The 15703-nt window shown below is 30.4% G+C and overlaps 1 protein-coding gene across 1 annotated transcript; it reads left to right on the plus strand.

Annotated features, from left to right (window-relative positions):
- Positions 1 to 12097: 12097 nt before the first annotated feature.
- On the plus strand, positions 12098 to 13360 carry HO133_006255 (uncharacterized protein; the record flags this gene model as incomplete). The annotated part of the gene is made up of 5 exons (XM_037297153.1): positions 12098 to 12201; positions 12306 to 12439; positions 12487 to 12581; positions 12630 to 13161; positions 13212 to 13360. 5 exons carry the CDS (start codon positions 12098 to 12100, stop codon positions 13358 to 13360), a joined length of 1014 nt encoding a protein of 337 aa, XP_037147278.1.
- Positions 13361 to 15703: the final 2343 nt, after the last annotated feature.

Genomic DNA, 15703 nt, shown 5'->3' on the forward strand with positions numbered 1-15703 from the left:
CTTATATCTCTATAACTAGTTAGTTTATAACGATATACTATAAAACTAAGATACTTTAAAATATATTATATTAATAAAATCGCGAGATTATACTTATTAAATAAGATTTAAAAGATATATATTAATATATATTAATAGTAGTTTTAAATCGATAACTATTAAATTTCTAATATAACGATTTCTATTAAATAAAACGCTTTCTATTATTCGATTTATATATATTATTATTCTTATTTAATCTATTCGCTAAAGAGATTAATTAGATTATAATTAGAATTCTATATTAAACTATTATATTCTACTATTATAAGTAAAGACCTATGAATTAAATTTATGAAATTGAATTTTTCATTTTTCTAAGTTAAATGAAGTTGGATTTTTTTAAGTTAAATGAAATTTTAGCCTTAGCCCTAAGTTAAATCGAACTCTAATCGCTTATTATACGTTTTTTAATCTACTTTTATTATTATAACATTAATAAAGAAGATAAAAGCTCTAATTTTAAATTAAATTAAACTTTACTTACTTTCTATATAATAAATAACTTACTTCTATTACTATAAATCGCTAATTAATTATATTCTTATCTAAAAAAGTAATATCTACTTAATAATCTTATTCTTAATATATCTTATTAATTAAGTAAATTATCTTCTTAATAGATCGCTTAAAGCTATAATTAATAAGTCGATTTTATTAATAACTCGACTTAAGGTTATATATAATTAACTATAAATAAAGATCTTAAGATATAAATATAGATTAATCTACTATAATAATTAGCTCTAAAATTTATTAATTATTATACTAAAGACTAATTAAATTAAGAATTAAATATATTAAAAGAGAGTATATAAATTATTTAAATTAGACGAAGCTAGAGAGATATATAGTATATAATATTATTTATCGTTATATTCGCCTTTAAGAATATAATAATTAAGTATTTTAAATTTAATATACTTAATTTATAAATATATCTTATTATATAAACTTATACGCTACTTTAAATTTCTTAATAATATTATTATATAATTCTATTTTAATTTTAAATAATAGAGTAAAAGCGAGATTAATTTAAAGATATTTATTATTTTAGTAGATAAAAAAAAGCTATCTTTCTTATTAATAACTTAATCTCTACTATTATAAACGATTTTAGTCTTAAAAAACTTATTAAAAACTTAATTATTAAATTAAATAATATTCTTATTAAGAATATAAAGAATTACTTTAAATATATAGAAATTAGTTATTCGATATAAATTAAGATTATTATAAATAGTATTAATTAGCTAAATAATAAAGTCGTCTAATAATTACTTAATAAATTAATCGATAGCTTCTTATTTTTTAAAGCTTATTAAGATATTATTATCTATATCTAATAGTTTTTAAGCGAATTTCTTTATATTAGTTTAATTTTAATTAATTAAATTAAGATTTTAAAGCTTTATATTTTTTATTAGTTTAAAAATTTAAATATAATTTTAAAGATAGAATACTCTTAATATAGTTTAAGCGATATAATTTAATTTAGTATTCTTAATAATTAAAAGAATTTAATAAAAGTTATTATAAAAGTATATAACTATATTATTAAAAGAAGTAAGATTCTTTTAAATATTTTAGAGTATATAATTAATAATTTTAATATCGTAGCGATTTTATATAAAGATCTTATTTTAGAAAATAAGCTTAATCGCCTTTAAAAATTAAGTTAAATTAGACTTTATTAATATATTATAATTAGATTAAGTAATAATATTAAGAGAGATCTTAAAATAAGAATAAGTAATAATATTATTTTAAAGAAGAATAGAGATAATATTAGATAAAGCTATAGTAATAACTATTTTAGAGTTATTTTATACTTTTTATAATATAATATTCTAAAGTATAATTTTATCGATATCTTTATAGTTATTAAGAAAGAAAAGTTAGCTATTAAAATAAGAGATCGCGTTTTAAATAGCGTTAGCTATAATAATTTAATTATTATTAAAACTTATTTATATTTAATTCTAGATACTAATTCGATAACTATATACTTCGCGTAGAAGTCGATTTTATTTATTAATATAATATTATTTATAGTCTCGCTAAATTATAAATAGACTAAAGTTAATAATAAAATTAATATTCTTTATAAAGCTAATATTTTTTTTTAAGTAAATTTAAATTAAATAAAGATAGAAGTCTTCGACGACGATTTATTTATATTATATATTATTTAATAGAGAAAGAGTATAATACTAAGTCTAAAGAATTTAAATAAAATTATTAAATAATTTAAATAAAGAATAATAAGTATTAGTTAAGAAATATACGTAAAATATAAATAAAAAATTTAATTATTTATAAATAAAAAAAGAATAAATATATCTAGCGCGAAAAGTTTTAATAGCTAAAAAAAGAATATTATATTAAAAAAAGTCGCGATATTTTAAAATTATCGTTAATACGATAATCTTTTTATTTTATAATTTAAAGTACTTTAATTTATTAAAGAAATTATTAAGAAAAAATATATCTAGCGCGAAAAGTTTTAATATATAAAAAAAGAAATACTATATTAAAAAAAGTTATAATATTTTAATACTATTATTAGCGCGATAAGCTATTTATATTATACTTAAAATATTTCTACTTAATAAAGAAAAAATTATTTATATATCTTAATTTATAATTATTCTATAGATTTAGAGAGTTATTAGACTTATATTATAATAGAACTATTATAAAGAGACTTTATAAATAATATTCTTCTTTCTAGATTATTACTTTATTTAATATTTAATCTTATTTAGCGTTATTATAAAATAAGTCTCTTATTATATAAATATTATAATAGAAAAAAAGAATATTATTATTTATTATATATAAGTCTTCGAAAAATATAGAGTTTAATATATTTAGAAGAAGATATTATAGATAGAAGAGCTTTCTAGCGTTTAGATTAATATAATATATTCTTATAATAATATCTCTACGCCTCTAATATAGACTTTATTTAAATATATCTTACTTATTCTTTTTCTAGATATATTATATCGATAAATTAATATAAAAGAAATCTTCTACTTATTTTCTCTATTAATATTATTAATTTAGCTAAAAGAAGATTATTAGCTTAATTTAATATTTATATTCTATATTAACTATATAGAATAGATTATTATTATTATTAAATATTACGCTTTATTAATTTAGAAGATAAATAGATAATTATTTAATAGAAGAATTATAATTATATAATTTAAAGCTAAAAATCCTTTAATAGACTTTCGTAGAGTCTACTTATTATATATTTTAATACTCTTAAATCTTATTTATCTAGTTTAGCTCTATATCGTCTTAATCTATACTACTCTTATACTCTATTTAAAAACTAGTTTAATTACTACTCTTATAAATATATTTAAAAATATATTTATAAATTTTAATATTAATATAGATCTCTATATTAATATAAGCTTTATATTTAATTAATAAATAAAGACTATAGAATATTATCTAGTAATTCTACTTAGATTTATTATTTAATATCTTAATAAATCTATATTAACGATATATAAAATATTTAAAATCTAATTTAAAGACGATATAGTCGCTAAAGTTCTTTAGAAACTATTTATTATATATATTCTTATCTAAGTCTTAATAAGATAAGATAATATCTATTTTATTAATAATATATTAATTATAATTTTTATAAAGTATATATCTAATAATAATTATATAGAGATTAAGAAATAGACTTTAATTAGAGATCTTAATATTAATAGCGATATCGATTTTAGCGACGCTAAAGAATCGATCTTTAGAGTATAAAATAATAAGAATATAAATATATAGTAAACCTTATTTTTGAAATTTAATAGTGTAGATATAGATCGAGTTTCGATCTATTATTTATAAAGTTAATTAGAATTAAAGCTAATTAATATTTTAATTAATTATACTTTACTCTTATAAAGATAAAAAAAAAATTAAATAATATTATAGAGCTAATTAATAGAAATTATAATATATAATAAACTAAATCGTATTAGAAGTATCTTTAAGAGTTATAATCTATATTAATCGCTTAACTAATATATCGCCTAAAAAGCTATCTTATTAAATGAAATAGAGGAGAATTACTATACTATAATAAGAGGTAAGAAGAATAAAAGTATATCTAGTATTTTTCTCTTTAGAATATTATTTATAAAGGTCTTTAGCTTTAATCTAAATATTCTAATAATTAGATTAAATTAATTAATAGCGTATTTACTAAATAAAAGATTTTTAATAATCTTAATCTATTTTAGATTATAGATAAAAGTTATAAAGAGATTTAACTAATCGAACTTAGTAAATAGAATAATAATATTTTAATAAAGTTATTTTATAAATTATAGATCTTCTTGATAGAAGAAAGAGAGAATAATATATTATTTATTAGCTTAATTATCTATAATAACTTTATTAATATAAATATTAACGACTACTTAATAGATATTAACTCGAATAATTTTTTAATTTATTTTTAGTTAATAAAGTTTATTACTTTTAATAGTTATATAGATATTATAGATAAAATACTATAGTAATCTATCGTAATAAAAAAGATAGTTAAATTTATTAAGATAATTCTATATTATATATTTATAAGAAGTTAGCGATTAATAGAATAGAAGAAATAGATAAAATAGATCTATAATATAAAATAAGCGTTACTTATTTAGAATTATCTTATTTAATAGTTTCTCTAATTTATAGAATAACTTTATTATTTCTACTTCGCTAAATAAAAAGACTTTTATTTAATATAATATCTATATTAGATATATTATTATATTATAACTATTTATCGAATAAAAAGATAAGAGAATAGTATAGAGATATATAGATTAAATACTAATAGAAAATATTAAATCTCTTATTACTTTAAGTCTCTATTAATATATTTCTAATCTTAAATATATTTAATAGATTATTAATATTACTCTCTTAAATAATAGCGATCTTATTTAAAATAGAACGATTATAGATATATAGATTATAGTATTATAGATTCTTATAGAGTAGCTTATAATCTTATATATTTAAATTAATCTTTAATCTTTTAAATATCGATTTAAGAGCGTTAATATAGAAATTAATACTTTTAAGATTTATAGCTATTTTATAATAAAGTATCTAATTAATATAATTATAATAGTTATATTTAATAAAGTTAATATAGAAAACGCGATTAAAAGAAAGTTATATCGTATTATAGACTAATTTTAGATATTATTTATAATATAAATTTAGCTAAATATCGATTTTTCGCTCTTTAAAGATACTAGAATAAATATATAAGTAGTAATTACTTTCTAGATTTTATATATATATAAAGCGATTAAATAATTAATAATAATCTATTATAAGATTATAGAGATTATATTATTATACTAAACGCTATAGTAATAAAATTCTTTACTATTATTAATAAGATTTAAAATCTTTAATATTAAAGAGTAAAGGATTTAATTAATAGTATACTCGCTGAGATTAATTAAATCGTTTATACTCGTTTTAACGCCTTTATAATCTTATTTCATATTATCTATCTTATCTATTTTAGATATATTAACTTTAGTCTTTTCGCTATCGTAGTATTACTCGATTATCTTATCTTTTTATAACGTCGTATTATAGCAATTATAAATCTAATCTATAGAACTTAAATTATACTATATAGACTTTATAATATATAAATAACGCGTAATATAGCTAGCGAGCCTTATTAAAGACTAAATAAAATCTATATAAAGACTAAAAGATAGACTAAAAAACGTAGATTATCGAAGAAATTATTATTAAAGAAATCTAATAATAGATCTTATAATAGAGAGTCTTCAATAGTATCTTCCTTTTATTTAAGAGCTTCTTCTTAATAATATTTAAGATTTAATATATATTAAGAGGCTTTAAAATAGAGTAATAAAGAATAAATAGAGAAGAAAGATATATTTTAAAAGGTAATATCGCTAAATTAAAAGATATTATCGCTAGCTTAAGAGGAGTATATAGAAAAGAACGTATTTATTTAAACTCTTTTAAAGAGCTTTCTAGCGCGTTTATAGCTAGTAATAAATAATTATTAAGCTCGCTTATAATCTCGATTATTAATAATAGCGAATTTATTAAGAGATAATTTAGAGATATTAGTAGAGGCTCTAAGAGGCGAATAAAAGAAGTATATATATTTAAAGTATTTAGTAACATTTCCGCGAGGGGTATTAAGAACGATTATATTTATATTAATAAAATTAATAGAATTAATAGAATAATAAAAGAAGAATAATTATATAAATAGATAAAAGGATTATTATCTAATCTTAAACGCGTTTTATATAATTATATTTAAATATTACTTCGCTTTATTAATAGTAGATTAAATTTTATAATTTTTATAGCGTTAGAAAGCGTAAAGCGAGTTTTATAATTGAAGAAATTATAAAGTAACTATATATATCATAAGCTAAGTACTTTAAAGTATAAAATTTTTATATATAAATTTTTAATAAGAGAGCTTAAAAGGGCTAGCGGGCTAATTTAGTCGATTTAATTAAAGAGCGTAATAACTCTAAATTAATAATTAGCTATATATATAAATTTAAGATTTTCTAGCTTAGCTCTATCTTATTCTTTTATATATATTAATAATAATCTTTTTATTATTCTAGCTCTAGAAATCGACGATATAATCTATAACTAGATATATATTAATATATATCTTACGATAAATTATATAATAGATATTCTAGAAATTAAACTCGATAGTAACTTAATATAAACTAGACTTTCTTTAGATAAGCTTAATTAGATAAGAAATATAGTAAATAATCTATTAAAAAAAGTAATAATTCTATATCGAGAACTCGAGTTAGTAATAGTTTTTTTATTTTTTATTATTAAGATTATAATCTTAAAGAAAGTTTTTTTAAAACGTCTTTCTAATACTATTTAAAAATCTATAGTTATTATATAAATAATATCTAATATAGAAATAAATTTCTATAATAATAATTCTTTCTAAAAAATTAGAATAATCTAAAATTACTTTATATCGTTATTAATTATTAAATATAATATATTAAGTAAACTCGATATAGATAATTATATATTAAAGTATCTAGATCTATTATTAATTATTTAGAATATTTTAATCTATAGATAATCGCTTAAGATTCTTATAAGAATATTTAATTTAAAGAAGTAAAGATTATAAATTATATAGTATAAAAGTAATTAAATAAACTCTAGTAATCTTATTTAATTCTTTACTACGATAATAATACTTATATTTATAATCTTTAAAAGTCTTTTCTTTATAAATTAGCTATAATATTATTATAGAAAATAGCTATACTTATAGCTATATATAATTTTTATTTAATTTTTATATAAATATTTATTAAGATTAATTAATTAGCTAATAATCTCTTATACTTTTAATATTAAAAAATTATTAATAGATATTTATAGTTAAGATAGCTAGTTATCTCTTTATCTTATTTAAATATAATTTATCGAAATTATAATATAGTTAAATCTCTCTATTTAAAATCGTTATTCGTTTTCTCTAATAAAGTTTAGCGAATAAGGTTTAAAAGACTTATTTAATATTAATTAAATTCTATAATACTTACTATACGTTATATAACTATTATTTTTTCTTTTTAACTATTATAAACTTATTTATTAATTAAATTATAGCGCTAAATACTAGATAGCTTAAAATTAAAACGATTAAGATATATTTTATCGACGTTTAATTTATATAGATAAATTTAAAAATTAAAAATTTAAAGTTTTTTATAGCCCGTAGCTAAAATAAATAATAGTCGATATTTATTAATTATAAGATAAGATATATATAAGAAAAAGATATCTATATATTAAAAATAGACTTCTTAAAAAATTAATCAATTTACTAAAAAGAGAGTTATTATATATATTATCTTTTATCTAATATTTATAATCTTTTCTAAAATAGATAAGTTTATTTATTTAATATATAATCGATAAGATAAAGAATTTAATAACTAGTTCTTTACTCGTTAATCGATAAAATAAAATAATAACTATCTCGAGTTAACTCTTTTAACTCTAAAAACGAATTTATTTAAATAAGATATTATACTTATTATAGTTGCTATTAATAACGAAGTATATATAATAAAAAAATTAATAAAGCTTTTTTAAAAGTAGTTAACGTTATTTATATCGTCGCTTCTTAAAATAATAAATTAATTTACTAGAGATCTAATTATTCTTATTCTTTATTAAGTTTTAAGATTAATTAATAAGAAAGATTATTTTTTAGATTATTTCTTTTAATATAGAATTGCTAAGTTTATATAAGAGATTAGTCTTAATAATAAAAAGATTTAAATACTAGAAAATTTTTAAATTAACTTCTATTATCTATATATTATAATATATTTAATTAGAATATTTACTATATCTCGATAATATTAATATCTTTTATCTTATTAACTTTAATAATAACGAGTCTCGCTATAAACGTTCTTAATAAAAACGTTATTTAAGTAATTTAAAAGTTTTCTTACGCTAGAATATAAGAAATATATTTATTTAAATCTCTATTTAAACTTATTTAAGCTTATTATTCTTAACGTAAAATAATTTAACTATTATCTGTACTCTATATAGATTTATAAATAAGATAATTAATCGCTATAATAAGATTAAAAGTTAGTAGATTATATAATATATTTCTATTTTATAGCTTTACTAATATCTTTATAAGAAGTAGAAGATAGATATTTAATATAAACTATATAGTTATCTATAATATATCTATTAATAACTCTTTATTTAATTTTATCTCTTTTAAAACTATTATATATTTTTTATTCTATTTATCTATATCTATATATAGCTAGCTATTATTTAATTTTAAATCTATATTATAGATATAGAAGTTTTCTTACGCTGGGGTATAAGATATATATCTGTTTAGGCCTCTATTTAGGCCTATTTAGGCTTACTATCCCCGGCGTAAGACGGCCTAATCACTATCTATACTCTATGTGGGCCCCTATGCGTGCATTGATGCGTGTTTTTCATGAATGAGACAACTAAGAAGCTTTCTGGCGACCTTTGATCACGTGGTTTTAATACGATTAAGCTCTCTACTACCGCTCACCGATGGAGATAACGATTGTGGCATATTGCATCAGATGATTCTCAGATAGGAGAGTACCTATAGACGGGACTTATTTCCTATCTGTCCCATGACAAGGATTTCTACATCCTAGACGCTTGCCTGGCGCTCGGCCATGGTCGGGTGGTTGACTCTTACCAGGTGGCTAAAAGTCGCGCCCCTGCCTGGAAGTGGTACAAAAGAGTGTGAAAATTTGAGTTTTTGAAGCTGCAAGGACTTGGTCAATCAATGGTTAAGACAAACGTGAATAACTATGAAAGACTTCGTTCGCTATGGCTATACACAGCGACCAGCGACATCTAAGAACAAATAGAATCCATACGCTGCGCACATCTCACGACTCTGCAAGATGACGTGGGAGCATCAAGAGCTCACGAATTAACGTGAAGCGGAGCGGGGGAATAAGCACTTCTGACAGCCTCGGCCGGAGATCAAACGTGCTCAAATGAAAGCCGAAGGTCACCGCCGAGGATGGCCAGCAGCTATGTCTAGCGATCCTTAAAAAGCACCGGACTTCAGCTGAGGCAGCTTACCCAGCCCTTCCGCAAGCACATCTTACCCTCTTGACACCGAAACCTCAGATACGCCTGCTAAACCAGCCGCGTCCGGATCGAATTCATAGCGTTGTTTGATCCCGAACACAAGCTTGGCAGTGTATGTAAGAGGATAGGGCGAAAGTCATGCATAGAGGGGTATTTAGGCGGCGAGAAATTCTTAATAGTCCGTCCGGTGCATACCGGGCGCAGCAACAACTTAAGTTGAAAATATCTCTAGCCACACAATCAAGTTCGGACGAACAATTCCCCTTCAATACATGGCTTCGCATCATTTCCTACCATCTCCAAAATTTATGAGGGGATTAATAGGATCGAATGAGCGTCCTGTTATCTGGTCAATGGGACACAGAATTGCAGGAAAGTTCCCTGAAAAGATGTCGAAGATCTCCAGCGAGAAACAGTATAGCGCAATTGCGAATGGAAATGATAAAGACTGCAGCACTTAGCAATAGTCCGGGATTCATAGACCAATGAAGAGCAGGAGCTCAAGTCCGATGACCCAGAAAGTGCAATATTGAACATTTGAATATGGAACCCTTAGAAAAGCTCCTTCTGCAGTGCCCCGACAAAGAGAAAACGTTGCGCTAAGAGCCCAATCGAGATGTGATGAAATGTAGGGAGCGATGGCTTTGGGGGTGGACGACGTTCGGGAACCAGTCCCATGAATGTGGCAAAGGATAGATTACGATCGTGTCAAGGAAAGCAGATGTGCGAGTAAATAACGTCTCGGGTGTGAACTTTGCACCATAAGCCAAAGTCCGGTTCGAGCTTCAGATCCAAAACTTTCGCCGACATGTTCGTTAGCATTATCGTCTGGTCATTCCGCACTTGACTGCACCTTCCCCAACAGTTTCGGTCGGATTATTATCGGCTGCTACTGCGTTCGTGCGTGGTTTAGCAAGAGGCTCTCTAGTCCTGACTTGATAAGAGTGAAAGGATTGGAGAGGTCTACATCAGTCAGCATCAATACATTGAGGATGTTGTCGTTGTTCAAAATAGCAGTGGGTATGCTCCATGACATAGTAATTTTAGGCCCCGTCTTGTAGATGGAGGTGTAGTGGTAGTATGGTCCGTGGCAATTGAGGGTGTCACTTTCTGCAACCTCATGGGCGCCGAGTCACAATTCTCGGAGAATGCGAAGCCATGTTACTGCGTCACTGAAAGGGTGACATCAGGTTCCCTCCTGTGGAACAAACGGTATTAGGTGGTATTTTGCAAGACAGGCCTCAAGATAGCAAAACGGTTCGAGAGCCCAAGGAGTGGCCATGCTAGAAGAGGCACCTACTAGTGAAAAATTAGCACTGCCTGAATCGTTTGATGCAGGATGAAGCACGCCGGTGCTCGATTTGCGTACAACCGGAGCAGAAGAAGGCGGGGTCTGATTTGAGAGTTTCTCACGTACTAGGAGATTGTATACTGACCATTATGTAAAGTCTGATGACAGTCTCTATTGCTATTGGAGATTGACGATAGCGATTATGCAGATGTTCATGTTATATATAAAGTACGAATCTTTTCCGAGCAAAGTATACCGAAAGCAAGAGACGTCCCGTCTCTACGCTATTGTACAATTTCAATTCCAGGTCTGCACAGGACATGTTTGAACCTATACACCGAGGCAAAAGGCAACAGCGCGGAAAAATCATGTTTGGCATGGCGAGTTGCAGCAGCCAGCTAAAGTCAAAGTCCGCAGTGGTCTACATCTTCTAAATAATGCAAGATAGCGTGGGACTTTCTGAAGCCAATGCACCGAGATGAAGCGGGGCGCTAAGAACGTTTTGCAGCTTCGATCGAAAATTGAGTATGTCCAAATAGATGCAAACCTCGACCGCGGAGAATGACCAGCGGCGGTATCTAGAGACCTGCCAAACGCATCAATGAGTCAACATGGGAAGTTTACTGGGATCTTCTGTATGCATCTTATCATTTCGCCACCAACCATCTGTTGAGATGGGGCTTCATTGACAAATCTAAGGATTTAGCGCTGTGAAAGAAACTGGTTGCAAAAGTACGGTCCCCAGATGTTATTTGGGTCAGCAAAGGCGCTTCTGGTCAGTTTTTGAATCTGAACTCGATTACCATTAGTATTCCCCAATATCACTGCCGAAATCGGAGCATACCTCGGCGTCAAATTAAGCGCGGAAAGCGCGCCTTGGCGGGAAGAAGGCTTTCCCCCCCCCCCCACACCGGCAGCGAGTATCAAAAAGTTTCAGAGCGACCAAGACCCGCTGATCCGTGTTATCAGTCGGTTGTACGGCTTGGGACATTATTTTGGGCTTTGCTCAGTCCTCACCAAGTCTGCACTGCTACCATGTCTGCCTCCCTCCCCGGAAACCGTGACCTTCCCGCCTCCCAGTACAACCTCAATACCTACTGGGGCCGAGTACAGCAATCCGCCGAAATAGCGGATCCCAGGTGAGATCTTGCTCGGGACCGCCTCACCAGACTTTTGGTGTGGTAGGTATACCGTAATGGCCTCCAGACCTTCGACAGAGAGGCTAATGGTGGGAGCCCCACAGAACCCTCTTCGTCTCCTCTTCCGGTCTTGAGAATGCAAAAAAACTCGTCTCCTCGTACAAGCAGGGCCAGGCAAACTCGATGACCCCAGAGATATGGAGGGCCAAGAAGATAGTCGACTCTACGCTGCACCCTGGTAGGACGCTACTGTTGCACAACCGTCTTCAACGGCTGACAGCTTAGACACCGGACAGCCCGTCTTCCTCCCCTTCCGCATGTCCTGCTTCGTCATCTCCAACCTGATAGTGACTGCTGGTATGCTCACGCCTGGCCTCCAAGTACAGCTACCCTCAGTCCATCTCCAGAACCTCGCTGACCGATCACAGACAACAGGCACGCTCCTTTGGCAAATAACCAACCAATCTCTCAACGTTGGCATCAACAGCGCCAATGCCAATAAGTCCACTCCCCTCTCGACATCTACAATAGCAAAGTCGTACTTTTTCGCCGTCTCCGCTTCTTGCTCCGTAGCTCTTGGCCTCAACGCAATCGTGCCCCGCCTCAAACGCCTATCACCTACGGCGAAGACCACTCTGACTCGACTAGTGCCCTTTGCGGCTGTCGCTTCAGCTGGCGCCCTTAATGTGTTCCTGATGCGAGGGGAGGAAATCCGCCAAGGGATTGATGTTTTCCCTACCTTGAGCGAGGAAGAGAAAGCGCAGAAAGAGAAGGATGGCTCACAAGTGCGAAGTCTTGGCAAAAGCAAGAAAGCTGCTACACTGGCGGTTGGAGAGACAGCTCTGAGCAGAGTGCTCAACTCCACGCCCATCATGGTGCTGCCGCCTTTGATCTTGGTACGGTTACAGCAGACAGAATGGCTGAAGCGGAGACCGAAGATGACGCTGCCTGTGAATCTAGGTATGCGGCACTGTCTACCGATCAAAACCCTATGACTAATACAGAAACAGGCCTGATCCTCACAACTTCCATCTTTGCCCTCCCTCTCGCTTTGGCCGCTTTCCCCCAAAGACAGGCAGTTTCGGCGAAGTCTCTGGAAGAGCAGTTCTGGGGAAAAGGTGGCAAAGATGGGAAAGTGGAATTCAATCGAGGAATATAGACGGACTTTTCGCCGTCGATGCCATGTACATAGACGCAGGTTGAGCAGATTTACATACAATTTTGGGTGAGATTTCCATTCATACGCCATTTTTGTGATTGAATAACCACTGGAGCCGAGCCAGTCCAGTCAGTCATTCATAAAATTTGAAACGCTTCTGCTGCTCCAGTGCCCTGACCATTTTCCTTCTCGGCGTTTCCAGGCCCCCTCTTTGAGCCGTCTCAAAGGCTCTGTCCTTCCCGTTCCGCAACCTCAAGCTCCGCCTTAGCTTCCGCGTCATCACTCTTCCCACTCGCGTGGTCACACCAAGCCCTTGACAAGATACCCCACGTCCGTCTCATTAGGACTCCACTGGCGTTTCCCTCCACCTCTTTCTCTCCAGCCGTCGCCCCCACTGTTGTCTCAGGTCAGGATCGACCGTCTTCAATAGCAGTGAAGACGCCGCCTGTGAAGATGGCTAGCTCGGTGAAGACGCGTACCTTGGTGAAGAGTGGCAGCTCCGCAAACATGATGAGGAGTTGTAGCTGTGATTCTTTCGGTTGGGGTGGCCTGTGCGAGCTTGGCAAGGGCGAGAGCGGCCAGCGTGAAGGAGTCGGAGAGCTTCATGATAAGGGTAGCTGGTATTCTGGCGATTTGTCCGCGGAAGAAACCAACGGCGTGGACGCGAAGGACCGGTTTGGGAAAAGGATTCGCATGCTCTTGAGCTTGTTGGAAATGGCGAGCGGGGTCTTTGAATGGTTCAGTGCCTAGGGTGTGTACTGATTGAAATCATCTTCTTGGAAAAAGTGCGCTCTCTATCTCAACGACGGTCCCTATCCTTCACATCTTACTAGGAGATGTTTTTGCAATCCATCCTCTGTTGGCTTCGAAGGGGCAGGTGCTCCGCCAAGCTCGAGGTTTACTCCAAGGAAAGCCTAGATCGCTGACAGCAGCGGAGAAACTATCCTCTTTTGTTTGGCTTCCTTTTTCATGTCAAGCCAAGCAATGCCATGCACGCGCAGGAACCAAGATCAAATTGTCATCTCCTACACGGTTCTGGGGAGTGGCGATTTGCTCAAGCTTGCCATACGATGGAGCAAAGATTTGGCGAGAACGAGGTTGAACGAACGAGGTTCTAGGGAGGAAAACAAGTTGCTGTCATCTGCGGACTCAAGGATTTGTGGAGAGGATGGACAACTTTGGTGATACCTCTAACACTGTCTCTGCACCTATGATCAGCATTTACGTCGCGGCGCAACCGGACTTATCACAAGCCCCAGGATTGAATACTTTGCACCCATATTGACTTCGATGCATGCCAGTTCTGCGGCGACATCCCGATTGACAGAGTTAGTGTTATTGTCAAATACAAAGGACCACCGGTTTAAAAGTGGTGATTGACGTTATTACTTGATTTTCTCTAATTCTTATTCCAAAGGTATTCTTCCCAAAGCTGCCAAGATACAGGACCAGAAGCTGATTAGAGAGTCATTCAAGGCTTTCAGGAAGCTTCAGTCTCCTTCCGTTTCATCGCAGCGGCTCCTTTCAATGCTCTATGCGGTCGATTCGGAGTATTACTGAGGATGAATCGCGAAAGTGTGAGCTGTCGAGATGAATCCTTCAAGATGTCGAGAATGTCGTGCAGTCCTTCCGCCTCATTGATACGGGAGATGTTGTTGGATAATCTATCCCAGAAATAGTGGCCCATGTGAATTCTACAGAGGCTTGTCATCTGGGTAAGCCTCCCAGTATAGGAGTCGTGACAGAGATTTGATTACTTGTGTTTGGGAGACATGGCGGGAATGTGGCTTTTCGTCGACCTGTTGGTCCGTCCCTCCGGCACTCTTTCCTCAGTAGTCCTCTTCTCACCTCCATATACCAGAAAAGTGTCGGTTTCAGTATTCTCCGATCTGTACAGGAGATCTCTTTGTCTATCTTATTAGACCAACCGCTCGGAACAGTGTTGTTAGCGACATCGTTTGGACCACCAGATTCAGGGAGAAGAATGAGAGGTGTGACCTTCAGATCCTCGCAAGTGCCAAGGACAAAAAGAATGTTACGAAGATTCGATGGCCCATCAATGTGGAGAACTTGATGAGCAATCTCGTAGAAGAGATAAAATTCCTGCCCACATTTCATCAGAAACTCTGAACTTCCGCTGCTCCCATCGCTCGCAAGGATTGGGACAGGAAGATGTATGCCGTGTTCTCGTCCTGACACCGTTTCTTTGAGGTCTTCTAGCTCTTGTACGTCTTGTAATCAGCGGTGAGGAACTCGCCAAAACCATAGAGGAAGGTATGTAATGTTGCTGATTGTACTGCAGAGCAAATGGTTCGAGGGACCTGGTGTGTAGCTCGTACTGCA

This window comes from Letharia lupina, assembly GCF_014066315.1.
Source record: "Letharia lupina isolate WasteWater1 chromosome Unknown contig_24, whole genome shotgun sequence".
NCBI lineage: Eukaryota > Fungi > Ascomycota > Lecanoromycetes > Lecanorales > Parmeliaceae > Letharia > Letharia lupina.